This window comes from Mustelus asterias, chromosome 7 (genome assembly GCF_964213995.1).
Source record: "Mustelus asterias chromosome 7, sMusAst1.hap1.1, whole genome shotgun sequence".
Lineage (NCBI taxonomy): Eukaryota > Metazoa > Chordata > Chondrichthyes > Carcharhiniformes > Triakidae > Mustelus > Mustelus asterias.
Window position 1 is genome coordinate 113589303 of NC_135807.1, and position 23198 is coordinate 113612500.

Below are 23198 nucleotides of genomic sequence, written 5' to 3' on the forward strand. Positions count from 1 at the left end.
TTGGACTTTAACCTGGTGTTGTTAGACTCCTTACTGTGTTTATCCCAGTCCAATGCTGGCATCTCCACATCATAATAAACCCAAAACAGGAATGCTGTCCAACTCTTTTCAGTTAACCAGTTAAACTAAATTTGACCAGCTGAGGGACAATATAAAAGGGGCCAGCTCCTTAAAGGTGAACTGCCCTAAACAAAAGCAAAGCACAAGTGAAACTTAAAGCATTAAACCAAAATGTGATTAGTTAAAAAGTTAGAAGTTTATTTATTGGTGTCACGTGTAGGCTTACATTAACACTGCAATTAAGTTACTGTGAAAATCCCCTAGTTGCCACACTCCAGTGCCTGTTTGGGTACACTGAGGGAGAATTTAGCATGGCCAATGCACCTAACCAGCACAAGGAAACCAGAGCACCCAGCGGACACGGGGAAAACGTGCAGACTCCACACAGACAGTGACCCAAGCCAGGAATTGAACCCGGGTCCCTGGCGCTGTGAAGCAGCAGCGCTAACCACTCTGCGACTATGCCACCCACAGGGGTCGATTAGTGGGATCGATAGGGCACTCTTGTCCCTGCGGTGCCCAACAGGCATGGAAGGCCTCGATGGTGCCCATGAACACCACATTGTTATCTGGCTCTAAACTTAAATCTCTTTCCAGGTATTTATTTTAGTATAAAATATCAAAGGACAGGAGTCAACTCAAATTCACTTAAGCAAAACCTTTGCTTTATTTAACACTTTAGGTACCAAACTCAACAGTTGCAACACTATATTCATTTCATTTTAACATTAACTCGAAACTTATGACTGAAACCGAATACTATCTGGTTTGAGCAAACTGGCCAGGTCCGTTCCCAATGTGGATTCTTCTTCATGGTTCTTCTGTCTTCTCTGAAGATGTTCTTCCCGGGCACATTTTGCAATGGTGGAGAGTTATTGCTGGAGACAAAGGCTGAAACACATCTCTTTATCCCCAAACTTTCCCAACCTTCTGCCACTCAGCCAATGACATCACCGGAAACCGATCACAATGTTTCATCATGGCCAACGGAGTTATTCGTAAACAATTCTATTTTTACCAAGCTGCATGAAAATTACATAGCCTCACCATATATGTAACAATGGCTCTGATCTGTCTAGTATAGCCCAAACAACTATCCTTATTTGATCAACACAGGAAGTTGGCATAGTAAGAAGTCTTACAACACCAGGTTAAAGTCGAACAGTTTATTTGGTATCACAAGCTTTCAGAGCACTGCTTCTTCATCAGGTGAATGTCGTCACTCACCTGATGAAGGAGCAGCATTCTGAAAGCTCGTGATACCAAAGAAACCTGTTGGTCTTTAACCTGGTGTTGTGAGACTTCTTACTGTGCCCACCCTAGTCCAACGCCAGTATCTCCACATCATCAACCCAGGAAGTGTCAGGTCACAGCTCACAGGCCAGGTCATGACTCACTGCAGCCTTTTAACCTGTGTTTAATTATAACTTGACCAAAGTTCCCAACATGCTTGACTCTCATTGTCACTATTGCTCTTACAACCAATATTGCCGTTGTTGTTGTCCAAGAGCAAGACATCAGGTTCCAAACAGCATGAACAAAATTATTATTTTATTAATGATTCAACAGTGACACTAACAACTTACCAATTTAGTTTCCCTCAAGTGCAGCAAATGCTTATGGAAAAAGCTATTAACTTGAGTATTTAATGTACCATCAGACAGCAGGGCAATCCCTTTATGAATAGGGCAGCAATAGTGACCTTTCTCCAGCGCTAGAGCTACATTTATGCACCCATTAATTATTTCTTTCCACTCTTTCATAATGATGCCTTTAATCCATATTCAACTCATAGCTTGCTTTCAATTCCAAGTTCATTGAATGTTTCTAACTATATCACAAAGCGTTCTGGCCAGAGAACATGGTATTTAACAAGTTTCCTTTCTTGATTAGAAATCTACAAATTTACAAAAACAGCTTATTTCTCTACAAGTTCCTTCACTTGTTCCTTTTGTTATACATACAGCCTCCAGCCCTCTCTGCCACATCCTATCTTTACCTCTTGCTTCCTGGTTCTGCTTTAATTGTAATGCACCAAATTCCTTTTGGGGATACTTTTAAAGTAAAGTTAGAATCAATCTATACACCACAATAGCTTTGAGTAAATGATTTGCAGTTTCCCTGTTATTCACTCTGGTTCTTTTGCTCATGTTGAACTGTGCTATGATTCATCAGTTTAAGAAAAATAACAGATGATTACAAAAGAAACTAGCCTTTTAACACTTTTCATGCTCGCTTTGGATTCACTCAAGTAAAATGTATTGAACAGTTTAAGTTAATGTGACCATCAGCTGCACTGAGTCATTGGGCGGAATTTTCCCATCCCGCCCACCACGGGAATCAGAGCAGGTGAGCGGCAGACCACGGAAATGTCCATTTTTTGGTTCTGGGACAAGCGAGGCCGTAAAATCCCACCCATAGAATTTTACAGCACAAACTGAGGCCCTTCAGCCCATCGTGTCTGCGCTGTTTCACTTATCTGTGCAATTTCCCTGATACATACCAAGTATCAAGATAACATGGTGATTGAAGAAGTATTAAATGGTTTAACATCTTGAAAATGAATAAATCTCCAGTCCCAACTAAATGTATCTGAAGCTGCCAATGCTCTCTGGTCATGGATGTGGTGCTGGCGGACTGGAGGTCTGCTAGTCACTGAGTGCAGAAGGAGGCCATTTGGCCCATCAAGTCTGCACTGACCACAATCCCACCTTGGCCATATTCCCATAACCCCATGTATTTACCCTACTAATCCCCCTGGCACTAGTATCAATTTGGCATGGCCAATCAACTTAACCTGCACATCTTTGAACTGGGGGAGGCAACTGGAGCACTGGGGAAAATGTGCAAACTCCACACAGACAGTGACCCGAGACTGGAATTAAACCCGGGTCCCTGGCGCTAAGAGGCAGCAGTGCTAACCACTGTGCCACCATGCTAATGTTGTACTATTGTTTATAAAGGAAAGGGGTAGGCTACGTATCTTCTTCAAAAACCAAAGATATCCAATTTTTGCTATGTGCCTTGTGATGTTGATGTGGGAAACATTAACACTATCCTGTTGAGTTATTAGTGAATATCAATGGAAAGACTGTTAGTTCACTACTGGACAAATGTAGCTCTCTCACTCATTGAGAAATGTCATGTTACAGATCCCAACATTGATTACAGTCATCATACAGTGTGTACATGGTGAAACCAAGCAGTACCCCATGACGGAGATTACTGTTGCTATTCATGATTAGATTTACTTATTAAACATAGCAATGGTGAAAAATTTTCCCAGTGAGCTTGTTCTAGGTAGAGACATTCCTATCCTGCATGACTTGTTACAAGGGGAATAATGGGTGGAAGTTTGTTGCCCTGTTGTAACTTGCTCTCAAACAAAAGCGAGATTACAACACTTCCCACATTTGTGTACAGCTTGTTTCAGGGGGGAACTGAAAGGTTCGGGAAATCCCAACGACAGCACCAGCTAGAGGAGAGGTAGGGCTCGCCTCCTCTTGAGGCTACCATGTTAGAGTTAAATGTTGACTCATGGGCAGTACCATCGGACTACGACAGCTCCAGCAGTCTGATTCCTCATTGGCACCATTCTTTAAGAGGGCAGGGAAAGGGAGGGTCCTACTGATTAACTGGGTGGGGACAGTTTCTTGGTTGATGGGGGGATTCTGAATGTTGAGGGGGAAAAGAGCAAATGTCTTGTTGTACTTTCCTCTTGAAGACCACTCATTCTCCATCCAGCACACACCATACCATGGACAGGTCATCTAGGTTAGGAGAAAACTGATCAGTTCACATCTTCTTTGGCCACACCAACACTGGGACACTCATATACTGCCAAACATATCCAAGAGACAAGTGCTATCCAGAAAGCCGATAGAGCTCCACTTTCCCCCGCCAGTGATCTCCTTTCCAACATATCACACTGTTCATGGTCGGTCCATTGGAGGAAAGCTGTTCTGCATATCACGTGTTCTCATGTGAGATGATGGCATCTGTGTCGATGATCCGGCACGACTTGCAGAGGTTGCTGTTACGTCGTGGTCACTGTTCTCCTGAAGGCTGGGTAGTTTGCTACGGACAATTTTGTCCGCAGCAAACTACCCAGCCTTCAGGAGAACAGTGACCACGACACCACACAACCCTGCCACAGCAACCTCTGCAAGACGTGCCGGATCGACACAGATGCCATCATCTTCCGTGAGAACACCATCCACCAGGTACACGGTACATACTCTTGCAACTCGGCCAACATTGTCGACCTGATACGCTGCAGGAAAGGATGTCCCGAGGCATGGTACATTGGGGAAACCATGCAGACGCTGCGACAACGGATGAATGAACACCGCTCGACAATCACCAGGCAAGACTGTTCTCTTCCTGTTGGGGAGCACTTCAGCGGTCCCGGGCATTCGGCCTCTGATATTTGGGTAAGCATTCTCCAAGGCGGCCTTCACGACACACGACGGCACAGAGTCGCTGAGCAGAAACTGATAGCCAAGTTCCGCACACATGAGGACGGCCTCAACCGGGATCTTGGGTTCATGTCACACTATCTGTAATCCGCACAGCTTGCCTGGACCTGCAGAGTCTCACTGGCTGTCCTGGCTGGAGACAATACACATCTCTTTAACCTGTCTTAATGCTCTCCCCACTCACATTGCTTGTACCTTAAAGACTTGATTAGTTGTAAGTATTCACATTCCAAACATTATTCTGTAAATTGAGCTTGTGTCTTTATTTGCCCTGTTTGTGAACAGATTTCCCACTCACTTGAAGAATGAGCTTAAGGCTCCGAAAGCTTGTGGCTTTTGCTACCAAATAAACCTGTTGGACTTTAACCTGGTGTTGTTAAACTTCTTACAAATAAAAGCATGCAGCCTCCTAAAAATGTTTTATTGGCAGAATTGCCTCCTGTAAGCAGATTTGTCATCGTTTGCTAAAAACAGAAGTGGGCAGTTTCTTGTTTTAGATTTTTCACTTTTCACTTTCTTTCCACTGAAAACAAACGGACACTTTTTTTCCAGTTAAATATTGCACCTATAATGGAGGAAGTGCAAGTGTCCATTAGTGATAGACTTCAAGAGGACATAAACAGCTGGTGGAATGGGTGAATATGTGGCAGATGAAATTAAACACATACAAGTGTTACATTTTGGTATGAAAAATGAGGACAGGCAATAGAAACGTGGCCAGCACGGTGGCACAATGATTAGCACTGCGCCAAGGACCCAGGTTCAATCCAACCTTGGGTCATTGTCTGTGTGGAGTTTGCACATTCTCTCTCTGTGGGTTTCCTCTGGGTGCTCTGTTTCCTCCCACAATCCAACGATGTGAAGGTTAGGTGGATTGGCCATGCTAAATTGTCCCTAGTGTCAGGGGAATTAGCAGGGTAAATGGGTGGGGTTACAGAGATAGGGAGGGAGTGAACCAGGGTAAAAAGCTCTGTTGGAGAGTCAGTGCAAAATTGATAGCCTGAATGGCCTCCTTCTACGCTGCAGGGGTTCTATGATTCTATAAAGAGAACAATTTTAAATGAGGTGTAGGAGCAGCGTGGTTTGGAGGTACTTGTGCACAAATCTTTGAAGGTGGCAGTGTAGATTGAGAAAGTGGATAAGACATATGGAATCCTAGGCTTTATTAACGGGGGCATAAATTGCAAAAGCAAGGAAGTTATAATGAACCTTCATAAAACACTGGTTCACCCTCAACTGGAGTATTATGTACAATTCTTGCCACCACACTTTAGCCAGGATGTGGAGGTGTTGTAGAGGGTGCAGAAGAGATTTACAAGAATGGTTCTAGGAAGGAGGAACTTCAGTTACATAGCTAGACAAAGAACAAAGAACAGTACAGCACAGGAACAGGCCCTTCGGCCTGCGCCGATCATGTTGTCCTTCCTAGAGAATAACCAACTGTATCCCTCTATTCCCTGCCTGTTCATGTGTCTTTCCAGATAAGTCTTAAATATCACTAACATGTCTGCCTCAATCACCTCACTTTGCAATGCATTCCAGGCCCCCACCACCCTCTGTGTAAAAAAAAACTTCTCCCACACATCTCTACTGAACCTTTTCCCCCCTTACCTTGAACTTCTGCCCCCTTGTGATTGTCATTTCTGCCCTGGGAAAAAGCTTCTAACTATTCACCTGATCTATGCCCCTCATAATTTTATGAGCTTCTATCAGATTGCCCCTCAGCCTCCTTCTTTCCAGGGAGAACAATCCCAGTTTATTCAATCTCTCCTTTTAGCTAATAGCCTCCCTACCAGACAACATCCTTATAAACCTTTCTGTACTCCCTCCAAAGCCTCCATATCATTCTGGTAGTGTGGTGACCAGAATTGGACACAGATTCCAAATGTTGCCTAACCAACGTTTTATATAAGTAACATAATTTGCCAACTTTTATACTCAATGCCCCGGCCAATGAAGCAAGAATGCCATACGTGTTTTTCTTCACCTTTTCCACCTGTGCTACCATTTTTAAGGATCTGTGGGCCCGTACTCCCAGATCTCTCTGTGTGTCTATGCTCCCAATGGTTCTGCTATCTATTTTATAGCTCTCACCTCAATTGGATCTACCAAAATGCATCACTTCGCATTTGTCCGGATTAAATTCCATCTGCCATTTCTCTACCCAATTTTCCAGCTATCTATATCCTGCTGTATTCTTTGACAATCTTCATCACTATCCACAAATCTTGCAATCTTAGTATCATCTGCAAACTTGCTAATCAGATCAGCTACATTTTCTTCCAAGTCATATAATCCCTACAGTACAGAAGGAGGCCATTCGGCCCATCAAGTCTGTACTGACCATAATCCCACCCAGGCCCTATTCCTGTAGCTCCACGCACCTACCCTGCTAACCCCCTGACACTAGAGTCAATTTAGCATGGCCAATCAACCTAACCCGCACATCTTTAGATTGTGGGAGGAAACCTATGCAGACACAGGGAGAAAATGCAAACTCCATACAGACAGTGACCTAGGCCGGAATCGAACCTGGGTCCCTGGCGCTGTGAGGCAGCAGTGCTAACCACTGTGCCACCATGTTGCCCCTATATATTACAATCAACAGAGGTCCCAGCACTGATCCCTGTGGAACACCACTAGTTACAGACCTCCATTCAGAAAAACACCCTTCCACCACTACCCTCTGCCTTCTATGGCTAAGTAAGAGTTTTAACAACACCAGGTTAAAGTCCAACGGGTTTATTTGGTAGCAAATACCATTAGCTTTCGGAGCGCTGCTCCTTCGTCAGATGGAGTGGAAATGTGCTCTCAAACAGGGCACAGAGACACAAAATCAAGTTACAGAATACTGATTAGAATGCAAATCTCTACAGCCAACCAGTTCTTAAAGATACAGACAATGTGAGTGGAGGGAGCATTAAGCACAGGTTAAAGAGATGTGTATTGTCTCCAGACAGGACAGCCAGCAAGTCCAGGGGGCAAGCTGTGGGGGTTACTGATAGTGTGACATAAAGCCAACATCTCGGTTTAGGCCGTCCTCATGTGTGCGGAACTTGGCTATCAGTTTCTGCTCAGCGACTTTGCGCTGTCGTGTGTCGTGAAGGCCGCCTTGGAGAACGCTTACCCGAAGATCACGGGCATTCGGCTTCTGATCTTCGGGTAAGCGTTCTCCAAGGTGGCCTTCATGACACACGACAGCGCAAAGTCGCTGAGCAGAAACTGATAGCCAAGTTCCGCACACATGAGGACGGCCTAAATCGAGATGTTGGCTTTATGTCACACTATCAATAACCCCCACAGCTTGCCCCCTGGACTTGCTGGCTGTCCTGTCTGGAGACAATACACATCTCTTTAACCTGTGCTTAATGCTCCCTCCTCCACTCACATTGTCTGTATCTTTAAGAACTGGTTGGCTGTAGAGATTTGCATTCTAATCAGTATTCTGTAACTTGATTTTGTGTCTCTGTATGCCCTGTTTGAGAGCAAATTTCCACTCCATCTTACCAAATAAACCTGTTGGACTTCAACCTGGTGTTGTTAAAACTCTTACTGTGTTTACCCCAGTCCAACGCCAGCATCTCCACTTCTATGGCTAAGCCAGTTCTGAATCAATCTAGCTGGCTCATCCTTGATCCTGTGTGATTTAACCTTTTGCACCAGCCTGCCATAAGGGATCTTGTCAAATGCTTTACTAAAGTCAATGTGGTCAACATCCACGGCCCTTCCCTCGTCAATCATTTTTGACACCTGCTCAAAAAACTCAATCAAATTATTGAGACATGACGTCCCTTGTACAAAACCATGCTGTCTGTCACTAATAAGACCATTCAGTTCCAAACGTGTATAGATTCTGTCTCCAAGAATCTTCTCCAACAATTTCACTATCACTGACGTCAAGCTCACTGGCCTATAATTACCTGGGTTCTCCTTGCTACCCTTCATAAATAACAGGGTAACATTCTTCAGTCCTCTGGGAATTCACCTGTGGCTAATGAGGAAACAAAGATTTCTGTTAGAGGCCCAGCAATCACCAAGACATCATCAATCAATGTATCCCTCCCCTTTGTGAATACCGATGCAAAGTACTCATTAAGGATCTCACCCACTTCCTTTGGTTCTATGCATAATTTCCCTCCTTTGTCCTTGAATGGACCAACTCTTTCTCTAGCTACCCTCTTGTCCCTAATATATGTATAAAATGTCTTGGGATTCTCCTTAATCCTGCCTGCCAAGGACATTTCGTAACCCTTTTTTGCCCTCCTAACTCGCTGTTTGAGTTCTTTTCTGCTTTCCCTGTATTCTTCAAGTGCTTCATCTGTTTTTGGTTGCCTAGACATCATGTATGCATCCTTTTTCTTTTTGACTAGACTTGCAATTTCCCTGGTCATCCACGGTTCCCGAATCATGTCTTTCCTGTCCTTCCTTTTCACTGGCACATGCCTGCCCTGCATTCTGATCAACTGCTCTTTAAAAGACTCCTACATGCCAGATGTGGATTTACCCTCAAATAGCCTCCCCCAATACAACAGCCTCTAAATCCTGCCTAATCCGGTTATAGTTACCCTTCCCCCAATTTAGCACCTTAACCTTAGGGACAACACTTTTCCTTTTCCATGAGTATCTGAAAACTTAAGGAATTGTGGTCACTGTTCACCACATAGAATCCCTACAGTGCAGAAGGAGGCCATTTGGCCCATCGAGTTTGGACTGACCACAATACCACCCAGGCCCTATCCCCATAACTCCACATATTTTCCCTGCTAGTCCTCCTGACACTAAGGGGCAATTTAGCATGGCCAATCAAGCTAATCTGCACATCTTTGGAGTATGGAAGGAACTGGAGCATCCGGAGGAAGCCCACACAGACACGGGGAGAATGTGCAGACTCCGCACAGACAGTGACCCGAGCCCGGAATTAAACCCGGGTCCCTGGCATTGTCAGGCAGCAATGCTAACCACTGTTTTCCTACTACAACTTTGATGACCTGGCCAGGCTCATTCCCTAGTACCAGGTCCAGATTGTCTTTAGTCGGACAATCTACCTATTGTTCAAAAAAACCTTCCCGGGCACACTTAACAAATTGCCCCCTAGCTCTAAGGAATTTCCAGTCAATATGAGGAAAATTAAAGTTTCCTGCTACAACAACCCTATTATTTCTACATCTGTCCAGAATTTGCCATCATATCCATTCTTCAACATCCCGTGGGCTGTTGGGAGGCCTGTAGTACACCCCCATCATAGTGACTACCCCCTTCCTGCTTCTGAGCTCTATCCACAGTGCCTCGTTACATGATTCTTCCAAGGTGTCCACTTCTGTACAGCAGTAATATGTTCCCTAACCAGTATTGCAACTCCCCCACCTCTTTTGCCTTCCCCTCTGTCTGGCCTAAAACACCTATATCCCGGAATATTTATGTGCCAGTCCTGTCCCCCTTATAATCAAGTCTCCGTTACCGCAATCACATCCAAGTTCCGCGCATGAATAAAGGCTCTAAGTTCATCTGTCTTACCCGTTATACTCCTTGCATTGAAGCAGATGCACTCCAGGCCACTAGGCCTACTGAGTTCAACCTCCCCCAGCCTGCTCTTCCTCTTAGCTAGCCTGGCCTTGGTCCCATGCTCATCCCCAGTCTCTACACTTGCTGACCTACTGTTCTGATTCCCACCCCCTGACACACTAGTTTAAACCCACCCAAACCACATTAGCAAACCTCCCTGCCAGGATATTAGTGCCCTGCAGTTCAGGTGTAACCTGTCCTTCTTGTACAGGTCCCACCTTCCCTGGAAGACACTCCAGTGATCCACAAAGCTGAAGCCCTCCCTCCTGCACCAGCTCTTTAGCCACGTGTTCAGCTGCACTATCTTCCTGTTCCCAGCCTCACTAGCACGTGGCATGGGGAGTAATCCTGAAATTACTACCCTTGAGGTCCTGCTTTTTAATCTTCTACCCAACTCCCTAAATTGCTGTTGCAGGACCTCGGTACTCTTTCTACCTGTCATTCATGCTAGTGTGGACAATGACATCTGTCTGACTTCCCTCCCATTTTACGATGCTTTGTACCCACTCAGAGACATCCATGACCCTGGCACCAGGGAGGCAAACTACCATCCTTGAGTCCCTTTTGCAGCCACAGAAGTGCCTATCTGTGCCCCTGACTGTTGAATCCCCTATCACTTTTGTTTTGCCGTGCTTTGTACCCCCCTCTGTGCAGCAGGGCCAGCCGTGGTTCCTTCGCTGTCCCCTGAAGGACCTTCCTCCGCATCAGTATCCAAAGCTGCATACCTGTTAGATAGCGGGATAGCCATAGGGGACCCCTGCACTGGCTGCCTACCCCGTCTGGCTGTCATCCATCTATTTTCCTGCACCTTGGGTGTGACTCATCTCTGTAGCTATTATCTATAACAATTTCAGCTAATTGTGTGCTCCCCAGTGCTTCCAGTTGCTGCTCTAACCAATCCATGCATTCGGCGAGCATCTGCAACTGGATGCACTTCCCATACGTGTATTCCTCAGGGACACTTGAAATGTCCACGATATCTCACATCTCACAGGAGTAGCACACAACCCCGCCATTGACATCCTTCTCCTTCTATTGGTTGTTAGATTAAAAACTGAATACTAGTTAGGCACTTAAAAATTACTGCTGATCTTGTCACAAATAGGCCCCTAAAATTAATGTGCCTCCTGATTAGTACAGGTTGGTATAAATATTAAGTCTAGCTTGCTACCCTCTGGTAAATGTGAAAAAAAACCTCTTACCTTACAAACTGTAGCTCAGATTCTACTCCTGTGAACCTGGGAATGAACGGGTAAGGACACAGATCACTTGGTTTATAAAGAACCAATCAGGAGCTTCTCTCTCTTTTGACAGCCTGGCATTCAGCAGGAGGTAATCCTGAAGGTTAGACCATTTGATCATAAGATATCGGAGCAGAATTAGGCCATTCAGCCCATCAAGTCTGCTCCACCATTCAATCATAGTTGATGTGATTCTCATCCCCATTCTCCTGCCTTCTCCTTGATCCCATTGTTGATCAAGAACCTATCCAACTCGGTCTTAAAGACACTCAATGACCTGGCCTCCACAGGCTTCTGAGTTCCACAGATTCACCACCGTCTGGCTGAGGAAATTCCTCTTCATCTCAGTTTTAAAGGAGCGTCCCTTCACTCTGAGGTTGTGCCCTCGAGTTCTAGTCTCTCCCACTAGTGGAAACATCCTCTCCACGTCCACTCTATCTAGGCCTCTCAGTATTCTGTAGGTTTCAATTAGAACCTCCCTCATCCTTTTAAACTCTATTGAGTATAGACCTAGACTCCTCAACCACTTCTCATATGACAAACCGTACATTCCTGGGATCATTCCTGTGAACCTTCTCTGGACCCCTACTTCCCTAGGTATGGGGTCCAAAACTGCTCACAATATTCCAATTCAGATCTAACCGGGTTCTCCCGCTGCTGCTGAAAATGGGGTGCCGATTTGGGTCTCATGGGCAGTTCCTCTCAGCTAGGCCTTCTGGGAAAGGACTAAGCCACAAAGTCCACCTTGAGCTCTTTTTATACACTTACCACCCTCAGTCTCTGCCTCCTGGGTGCCGATTCGGGTCTCGCGGGCTGCTCCTCTCAGCTAGGCCTCCTTGCTTTTACTTTACTTGTCCTCCTCAAAGTGCCTTTTGTTTTGTTTAGAGGAGGAGGGATGGAGGGAAACACCCATGTAGTGTCTCGGGCTTAACCGCTCCTTGACACCAGTTCTTCGGCTACCTACAGAACAGTCGAGGTGACTGAGTTGACTTCTCCCAGAATCCTCTTCTGCACCTCTGCTAGAGAAGCTGTGCTGTTCTTCTTTGTGAAGAGAAGGTGAAGAGGAGATTTTATAGAGGAGTTCAAAATCATGAAGGGTCTGGACAGAGCGTTGTCGTTGGTGGAAGGATCAAGAACCTGATGATACCAATTTAGGCAAAAGAATCAAAAGCAAAATGGGGTGGCATGGTAGCACAGTGGTTAGCACTGCTGCTTCATGGCTCCAGGGACCTGGGTTCGATTCCCGGCTTGGGTCACTGTCTGTGTGGAGTTTGCACATTCTTCCTGGTCTGCGTGGGTTTCCTCCGGGTGCTCCGGTTTCCTCCCACAGTTTAAAGATGTGCGGGTTAGATTGATTGGCCATGCTAAAATTGCCCCTTAGTGTCCTGAGATGTGTAGGTTAGAGGGATTAGCGGGTAAATGTGCAGGGATAAGGGGGTAGGGCCTGGGTGGGATTGTGGTCGGTGCAGACTCGATGGGCCAGATGGCCTCTTTCTGCACTGTAGGGTTTCTATGATTTCTATGAAGAAAATCTTTTTCATGCAGCGAGTTGTTAGGATCAAGAAAGTATTGCCTGAGAGTGGGGTGTAGACAAATTCAATTGTGGTTTCAAAAGGGAATGCAAAAATTATCTGAAGAGAAAAATTGGGAAACGGGCACGGGGTACTGGGACGAGTTGAGATGTTCTTGCAGAGTGCCAGAACAGATAAAATGGGCCAAATGGCTTCCTGCTGTGCTCTAATCATTCAATGGTTCATAGCAGACTATAAAGTAACACTGTTTTTCACACAGTTAGGAATGCTTTGCTCAACATCTACTTGCCTTAATTTACTAAAATCTTCAGTAACATAATATTTTTGTTGAAAGCGTATATTGAACTTACATGTAACATTTTACAGAAATGGGCCTCATATTTTAAATCAGTCTGAGGATTCTTTTGATTTTGATTCAAAGCCATGCAATATTGGATGCCTATTTTGTAATCGCTGAACATGGTTTCATTTTCAGGGGAGAATACTTTTGACTCCACAGATGACCATTTATTTCAATCAGATTCCAGGAAAACAGTTACGAATGAGAAAAATAACAGGAACAAGATAGAATCTGCCTTTTACTGGACGTCAACAACACTGGAATGGAGGTCTTCATTTTCTTGAAACATGGATGCCAATTCTCTGAATGCCTTGTATTTAAACTGGAGTCATAGGAGCCATCATGAGCCAGATAGAAACTAAAATCTATTAACACTTCAGAGGCGAGTAAATATAAAAATCTACTGTCAAATTAAACACTTATTGTTGCATGTGCTAAGTGTACATAACCAGGCTTATAGTCCTCAGCAATGGGTATTTACATAGTACTGAGTCAAGCCCAGCTGGTCTGCAATGACTGGCACATAATGACAATTCTAAGCAGTGGAGGCCAGAGCACAGTGGTTGCTATCCCCAAACTGCAACACAAAAAAATCTATGTATAAAAGCGCCTTTTGTCCTTCAATTAGTGAGGACTACTGTGTATTCCGCCAGCTGGTTTGGCACACTCTTTGAGCGCATATTTTTGAGCATGTAACTGTTATGAAATCTATAATAACAATAAATGTTTTGAACAATGGGAAAAGTTTCCGTACTCAGTTTGCATTGTTTTCTATCCTGGGCTAAGTCTGTAAATTGGCCACCAATGATCACCACAGAAACTTACACAAGAACAAACTGGATCTTCAGGGTGAGTCAGGCCAATAAGAAAGCAAAAAGGGTTACTTTAGTCTGGTGACATAAAATAGCAACATAACAACAATCTGCTTTCGCATTTTCCAGAATTGGTTGAATTTGCACTGGCAAACAATATTAGCATTTAAATATACATTTATATAAAATACATCTGTTCTCATTTAACTGAGGCATTAGCCAGTGTAAGATAAAAAAAATAAAATAAAGAGGTCAAGACCACTATAAAAATAACTGGAAAAGGAACATTATGTGGCTGTATTAATGCAATTGTATGTTAATGATGCATAGTGTGCCTCATTACACAGGCATAGTTAACTTTACATTGAAGATCATTGCTTATAGAGAATTCGTGACAAGTCAGGTTTATGCAGGAGGATCAACAACAGCCAGATGATTATTATAAAAGCATTAGAACAAATCAGTGGCATAAAGCTGTGACTTGTCATTCTGAGTTGTACCATCCACAGTCAATCTGAATATATAGAAAGGAAACTCCGATCTCTAAACCTTCAATTTTAGCAAGAGAAAAATAATAATTTTCACTCAATTATTGTGCCTTAGAGTGCAGTATTCTAGTAAAATGAAAGATAACTTTGATGCCAAACTGGCTCCAGGAAGTACAGTTACTATAAAGCATATAATTTTAACAGCACCCAATATTTTTCAGTTTCTGCATAAGTTCTTTATTTGTAAGCTGTACGCAAGATACTTCCATCAAAAACAGAGGCTTGTATTTTATAAATATCCTATCTGCCTATATGTGACAATCACCTTGTACACAGAAACTCCATTCCAAAAAAGTTCAATAGACATTTAAGTTGAACAGTATTGAATAACAACTGTGGTTTTTAGCCCTGCTGAAAATGCATTCAAATGAAAAATTGGCACAAAATTCTAGCTAGTGAGACATGAACTTTTTTCAGCATCTGGCTAGGCTCCAAGATCCTTCAGGCAATTCAGATAATCCATTAGGGCTGCAGATAAAACACAATGGGGATAATTTTGACTTTGACGTCAATGAAAATGAAAAGTGAGATCGGATGTTGACTGTTTTAAGACTATTGCCCAAACTCAAAATTACCCCCACTGTGCTTTCTCCAGTAGCCTCTGTGATCAGAGAAATTGCTAGGTGGCATTAACACATGATGCTGCAAAGCTCACAAACATACAGTATGATGATGTGAAACCAAGTGTTGAATCGGTGTATGCTGAGATGGGAGGTACCACTGCTCAAGGCCCAATCAATTATACCTGCTAGGCCTTGTTCCCATATGACTGTTGTGGTTGGTCAATCTCATAGGCAGCAGAACACCCATCACCCTTTTTGCAAAACCTTTGCTGAGCTCCCAAGGTGGTATATTTCAAGGATGAATACACCTCTTAAAGGAAGGTTGTGTTCACCGAATGTAAACACTGTTTTGTGTTCACAGTTTGATTCTGTTGGATAATTCGGTGGAAGGAAAAGGTTGACCACAGCATTTCAGACATCTCCTTGGAGGTGATGTTGGCAGAGGTCACACTGTACTGTTGCTTATTCTCGCTCCTTATGCACCTGCTTTTGCTCTCTCCAATGTTTTTATTAACAGCCTGCTCTTCCGACCTGATAGCAATTGCAGAACTTGCAACTTCTACTTGACATCTTCCCTAATTTACGCCCTTATCTGCTGTTCAACATGCCTTCATTCTGGGATGGAGTACTCAACTTTGTGGTCTTTACCAGGTGAACATGAGGTACAGTGGGACACAAGAGCTAATGCCATTGGAAATGGTGAAGCTAGTAATTTCTCTTAGCTGTGTGACTGCTTATCATTTGGACCTCACTGTGTACCACAAACAATTGCCCCTTCAGCCAAGCTCAAACCCTCAAGCAGTATGGTCAAACCCATTCAAGTGTTACTGTTCAGCCTGGCATTGCCATCCCAACACTTGTGCCTTTCCTCTTTCCTTTAGGTCTTCCCAGCAACAAGAACCTCTTCCAGATGCTTTTGAAGAGTACATCCCTTTTGAGGAAATACTGTCAGATGCCCCATGCCTCTCAAGCAGCAGTGCAGAATTAGTACCGTGGGTGGGTAATACAGGGGCTTGCCCACACTGAAATGCACAGTGCTAATAAGCAGGAGCAGGTAGTGGGGGCAGCATTTTTTTTTAGCTGCATTAAAATTGAGCCAGAAGTAACTTAAAATAGTTCATTTTTGATTCTCAGTTGAGTCTGTCGCCCATCCTTAAACAGAACATACCGTTTTCCCTGAAGTATAACTGAACTATTGCATGAAAAGGTTCACTGTTCAATAGCAAGTTCCAATAGTAACATCTCGGATAGTCAATTTGTTATATTAATTTTATAGATCTCTTTGACAGGCCTTGAACAAATTGTGCAGTTCAGAGAATGTAACCTCCATTGTCTTCTTGTCCACGCTGCCATGGTTGGACAGCTCAGCACACCTCTGGACGGCTTCATACAGCTGGGATTGCAATGGATGGTACACCCGAAGTTCACTTAGCCGTGGCGCAAACAAGGGACGGAAAATTTTATCACAAATAACCTGTGAGAGACAGATAAGCAAATCAGTCATTACATCTGATAATGGTTTCATAGTGAAATACCCATTGCTGGAACATATCAACGAATTAGACAAAGCAAAGGTGACCCAGTAACCAACACAGTAAGGCTGGGTGAGGATCATAATCCTGATTCTCACCAGCTGTTGGAAAGACTGTATAATTGGAGATAAGCCATTTTCCCTTAAGATTGAGAAAAATAAGACCTGAAAATTAATCTAGATCACTCTGCTATGCGTCCACAGAATAGTTACATAGTAATATTGAAAGAGGAAAAGGCTGATGATGCATATCAGGACCCATATAATTATTTTTCTAACCTTTTCCTTACAGGCACAATTCCACATACCAGCAGTCATCAGTTACCTCATGTCAACATTGTCTCTCATGCGTGATTCTCAACATTAAGAGTTGATCAGCTATTTGATCTGGTGAAAGGTACCTTAGCTGAGCCTCATTTGTCTGATGACCACCACAGTCACATTTCAACTCAGCAAGTGCCAAGTTTTGATCTGTGACTCCAGTTTGGTACATTGCCTCTTTCTGAAAAAGTGCATCCCCTCTTCTTGGCATCTTCAAGAAACCTCACTCCTGAGATCAAGATTTCTTGCTAAATTGTATTCAGCTGCATCCTACCATTACTGTGTTACACCACAAGAGCATATCTCCCCATGTACCTCACAATATCAGGTATATCTGAGGCAAATTCAGGAGAAAGTACACAAAGTATCTTCTCAGACTGGAAAGGATGTGACAATCAAGAAGAACTGAGTTAACCCACTATTTTCTCTGGAATAAAGACAAATAGGAGATCTATTGGATGTTTAAAATCATTAAATTGTGAAAGGATCTGTATAGTTTTCTTGCTTGAGTGTTAGATGTAGATTGTTTGAAACCAACACGAAGGAGAAGTGAAAATGGAATGTGGGGCGAAAGTAGGAAGCGGCTTGTGTGAAGTATAAGCAACAACATAAACCATGTGGTGTGAATGGTATGTTTCTGCGCTGTAGATTCTAAGCAATTATAACTAACTTCTTCCACTAACTAATATACAGCAGGATCAGGCAAACATATATCACAATGTATAGTTTAAAATACCCAGAATTGTTTGGTTATATTATAACGTTTGACTGTAATTTTTAACTGTTGGAAGACATATAAAAGTTATGTATGATTCAGTCCTGGATCTTTAAGGATCTTGAGGTAGAAGTAATGTTTCAACTATCCCACTTGATTTGAGAAAGCTTAACCTTAAGAAACCTCCTCTTACCCAACAAAAATCTCTCCATTTCTGTTTTGAGATTTTCAATTGACTTGCACTCAACAGCTTTTTGGGGTAGAGAGTTCCAAATTTCTGCTACCCATTGTGTGAAGAAGTCTTTTCTGCCATCACCTCTGAACAGCCTAGCTCTAATGTTAAGATTCATCCCTCTTATTCTGGGTTCTCCCACCACAGGTAATAGTTTTTCTCTATCTACCCTATCAATTCTTTTGATCATCTGAAACACCTCCGTTAGATCGCCACTTAATCTTCTTTACTCAATAGAATATAAGCTTAGTTTGTGAAACCTGTCCTTATAATTTAACCCTTTTAGTACTGGTTTTATTCTTATGAATCTTCGCTGCACTCCCTGCAAGGACAATATGGGTGAGATTCTCTGGCCTCCCAACTGCATGCTTCCTGCTGGCAGGAGGTGGCACGTTGTTGCTAGCAGTGGGATTCTCTGGTCCCGCTGCTGTCAATGGGACTCCCCATTGACGTTAACCCACGCTGGCAGGAAACCCATGGCGGGGGGTTGTACTGCTGGCAGGACCAGAGAACCCCACCGGCGTGAACGGCCGGAGAATACTGGCCTATATCTTTCATATGGTGCAGTTCCCAGAACTGAATGTATTTCGACTCTAACCCCAGCTCTGTGCAACTGCCTAGTGGGCAGCTAATTCTGGGCAATTAATTTTAGTTATGGGTCCAATGAATGCCCCATTCCTATGACAACTTAGATTTTCAGTTGGCAACGCTGACAATGACCTAGACTAATGTGATGGACTCAGGATGGGAACTCTGGCAAGGGTGGTAGGGGCAATGGATTGCGTGAGGGACACTCCTCCACCCATAAAAGCTGCTGGGTTAATTGACCTGTTTTTCAGAGGGCATGTTCATGTTGCCATTAATTATCCTGGACCTTTAAACATTATGGTGGATCTGTCTGGAACATGCCATGTACAGTCAGGACCCAGAATTGAAGCAGGGCTGAATTCTAGGCCCTGAATGGGGTCTTATGGTCCTGTCGACAATGCACCCCCGCTGTGGGTTTCCCTGGGTTCGTTCACTGGGAAACCCTGTTGACAATGATGGGACCATAAGATAGTTTGAAGTTTATTTATTATTGTCACAAGTAGGCTTACATCAATGGAATTACTGTGAAAATCCCCTCATCGCCACACTCCGGCGCCTGTTCGGGTATACTGAGGGAGAATTTAGCATGGTCAATGTACCCAACCAGCACATCTTTCGGACTGTGGGAAAAAACTGGAGCACCCAGAGGACACATAGACATGTGGAGAACTTGCAGACTCCGCACATACAGTGACCCAAGCCGGGAACTGAACCCAGGTCCCTGGCACTGTGATGCAGCAGTACTAACCACTGTGCCACCATGCTGCCCCTGATCTCACCACCAGCGAGCGTGCGCCACCTCCCACTGCCACTAAATATGCCGTGGCAAGGGAGAAAAATCCCACCCATAATCATTACATGTTTGGAATAATTTGCAAACTTCAAGTAGATGGAACAGGAAACAGTGAGTTTATAGAAAATAAACTATGGAGCGATAGCAAGTAGTGAAAGGAAGAGAAACGATGAAAAAGAACAGACAACAAAGAGGAGGAGTGAGCAGAATACCAATTGTAAAGACAAGAAAGAGAGAAACAAACCTGGGGAAACACTGATAAGTATTTCAAAGGCAATGAGTATTGAGTCATAGCAAAAGATGGAATTAAGATTTGTGAACTTCATGATCTCCACCACTTAAACATATCAATTTAGGTCATCTGTAAAGCTGATTTCCTTTTAGAGTAGAATTGTTTTCTTTCAAATTAAAAAAGTTATAGCTTATAGAAAATATTTTAATGATAAGTTTGGAAGAGAGGTGGATTTACTTCTGCTCCACTTTACTGAAATTCAATATGATCTTAGGCTCTACGAAACTTTGTGGGATTAAGATTAAGGCCTGCAAGAACAACACGTATATACATCAGATTTATTTTTTGCAGATGGCTAGATCATAGTCATTGTGGTTTTAGTCCATATATGTATTAAAACTAAGGAATTCAAATTTGACATTGGTCACTGGTTCCACTGAGTGTCAGCCAACCAAATTCCTGCACCAAATCTTCACTGAATGAGAAGTATCTCAGTTTAGTGTGTATTGCGGTTGCATTCTCCAAGTTCGCTTTTGGTTTAATTCTTTCATGGGATGTGGGTGTCACAGGCCAGGCCCATCCTTAAATTGTCCTTGAGAAGGTGGTGGGGAGCTGCCTTCTTGAACTACTGCAGTCCATGCGGTGGAGGTACACCCACAGTAGCCACAAGCAGTATGAAATAGAAAGCAGATGGAACAGGAAACAGTGAGTTTATAGAAAATTAACTATGGAGTGATAGCAAGCAGTGAAGGGAAGAGAAACGAGGAAAGAACAACAGACAACAAAGAGGAGGAGTGAGCAGAATGCCAATTTTAAATGTAAGAAAGAGAGAAACAAACTTGGGGAAACACTGATAAGTGTTTCGAAGACCATGATATTGAGTCGTAGAGAAAGATGGAATTAAAATTTATGAACTGCTATGCTAATGGTGGCCACTGGTCATAAAACACAACCAATGTTTTGTGTTCAATATCACATCAAATAACTGGGGATGTGTGGGCATTATAGACAATATTGATGAAATTCAAAGTAAAAAAATTACAACTGACCTGCAAGTTATTATTTGTGCGCTCTGCTTTGCATTTTTTAGTTTTTATATGACACCTAGAGAAACAGTCAAAAAAGTTGCAGTCTTCATCACCTGTACAATTTTGTTCAAGGATGTCACGCATTTTGGGTTCAAAAAAGGCCATATCTACATCAATTGCAACAACCTGTAACAGTAAAATGGAAATACAGTTTATATTTACAAAGCAATTTCAACAGCATTTAATTATGCATTCTCAACTATAAAATTAGTTTCCATGTATAAGGATGAAAAATACCACAAACAATATTAGCAGAAAAACCTAAAAGTATTCAGTAATATTCCCGTTTGTTCTTTTAATGGAAATGTTAACACATAGAAACCCTACAGTGCAGAAGGAGGCCATTCGGCCCATCGAGTCTGCACCAACCACAATCCCACCCAGGCCCTACCCCCACATATTTTACCCACTAATCCCTCTAACCTACGCATCCCAGGACTCTAAGGGGCAATTTTTTTTTAAACCTGGCCAATCAACCTAACCCGCACATCTTTGGACTGTGGGAGGAAACCGGAGCACCCGGAGGAAACCCACGCAGACACGAGGAGAATGTGCAAACTCCACACAGACAGTGACCCGAGCCGGGAATCGAAGCCGGGACCCTGGAGCTGTGAAGCAGCAGTGCTAGCCACTGTGCTACCGTGCCACCCCATGTAATAGAAGCTGAGAGAGTAGTTTTACTCAGGGCAGAAATTGGACTCGGAAGTAACTCAAAGTAATCAAGTCAAGGCTGTGGTAACTCAATGAAATTTTAAAGAATTTTAACTACTCATATCGAAGAGTTGGCCATCCTTTAGCTATTCACGCATGAGATATTTGGCATTGGCACATGAGAAGCTTGCATTTAAAAAATGAACTAATACATAATATTTTTATGTACCATGCTTCAGAGTATTAATTTTCCTTAACTTGCTCATATGTGACTGCATTAACAAATATTTTTATTTATTCTCGATATTAAAGATTGAAAATATAAAAATTAAAACCAGGAGTCACCATAGGCACAAATGTATTAAATAAGCACCTTCCATTTCATGGTTAATACTAAGTTATTCACTCTTGTTTTTTTCTATAAATATTATCTATGTGAGTAGATGACAGTATCAAGTTTAAATTCAGCTCAGGCTTTTAACACTGATCTTTCTGACGCATAAAAGATCCTACATGAGATGAGTATGCAATCTCCAATCAAGTTCACGGTGAGAACAGGACCATAGCATCAAACCATCCAGGAACTGCTCGTGTTTTGCATTAAATTAGTATTGCTACTCACAGAATCTCATTCCAGGATATAGCTTCAGAGACCTAACAGCCAGAATCACATTTTGGAACATGCAATCTTTTGGCAATTGTTTCATCCTTCAACATTTTGAAACATTATAATCTTGAATGACAACCCACATTAGTCCCGGTTCATTGATCTTAGTCCCAACCACTTTTAGCTGTTCCAAAATTGTCATGCATGGTGAGAGAGTTTCCTTTAATGGTATTATGACAATTGATGAACTTCTGTAGTTTCCAATACATCAGGGGCAGCACGGTAGCACAGTGGTTAGCACTGCTGCTTCACAGCTCCAGGGACCTGGGTTCGATTCCCAGCTTGCGTCACTGTCTGTGTGGAGTTTGCACATTCTCCTCGTGTCTGCGTGGGTTTCCTCCGGGTGCTCCGGTTTCCTCCCACAGTCCAAAGATGTGCGGGTTAGGTTGATTGGCCATGCTAAAAAAAAATTGCCCCTTAGTGTCCTGAGGTGTGTAGGTTAGAGGGATTAGTGGGTAAATATGTAGGGATATGGGGGTAGGATTGTGGTCGGTGGGATTGTGGTCGGTGCAGACTCGATGGGCCAAATGGCCTCTTTCTGCACTGTAGGGTATCTATCTATCTAACATTAATTGTGGATATCACTCCTGGAATGTAATTTTCTTTCAGAAGTCTTTGTATCCAATGGGAGAGGGTGGTGGCAGTGGGGAGGGAGGAAGTGGTGAAGACTTCCTTCTCCTTATAACTGTTCATTATCAGAGAGCTGTAACTTTATCTGCAGTTGACATTTAAAAGCCTGGTTAGATCACCGCCTTGGTGGGCACTTCATGGGCCTTGTGTTTAAATTTCTTAGGAGTCTCTCATCCCATCAGTATTGTACTTGCTTCACTCTCAATACCTACCACTCCCACAGGCCTGAACATCGAAATCCTGCTCAAATACTTTGCTTCATTTGCTCACTATCAGCACCTGGATTCTATCAGTGCATTCCTAAATGGATTCCCTAGTGTCCCTTAAGTCCGATTCTTGCAGAGCCCTCTACATTCAGCTGTGAGACAAAAGACATTGTCAATGCCCCCTACAAGCATGTGTTTCCACATGTGCAGACATGTTCACTATGGGCCTGAACATCAATGGTCGTTCCAAGAGATTCCCACTGACACATTTGAGTTTCTGTTCACTCTGAAAGGTCATCGATGTAAGCAGCCAGGAACTATTCAAAGTTAGGAGTTAAATCCAGGACCTGTCTCAGTGTCAATGCAGCTATGCCAGGTCTCTCCAGAGAAACTTACAAAGAATACCAT

The 23198-nt window shown here is 43.2% G+C and overlaps 1 protein-coding gene across 1 annotated transcript in view; it reads right to left on the reverse strand.

Annotated features, from left to right (window-relative positions):
- Positions 1 to 14731: 14731 nt before the first annotated feature.
- dipk1c (divergent protein kinase domain 1C) overlaps positions 14732 to 23198 on the reverse strand; it is a 50336-nt gene continuing 41869 nt past the window's right edge. The window contains exons 3-4 of the mRNA XM_078217136.1: positions 20598 to 20762; positions 14732 to 16610 (exon numbers count right to left, since the gene is read on the reverse strand). Of these exons, the coding sequence (XP_078073262.1) occupies positions 16407 to 16610; positions 20598 to 20762 (369 nt within the window). The 3' untranslated portion in view covers positions 14732 to 16406. The remainder of the gene's footprint in view (positions 16611 to 20597; positions 20763 to 23198) is intronic.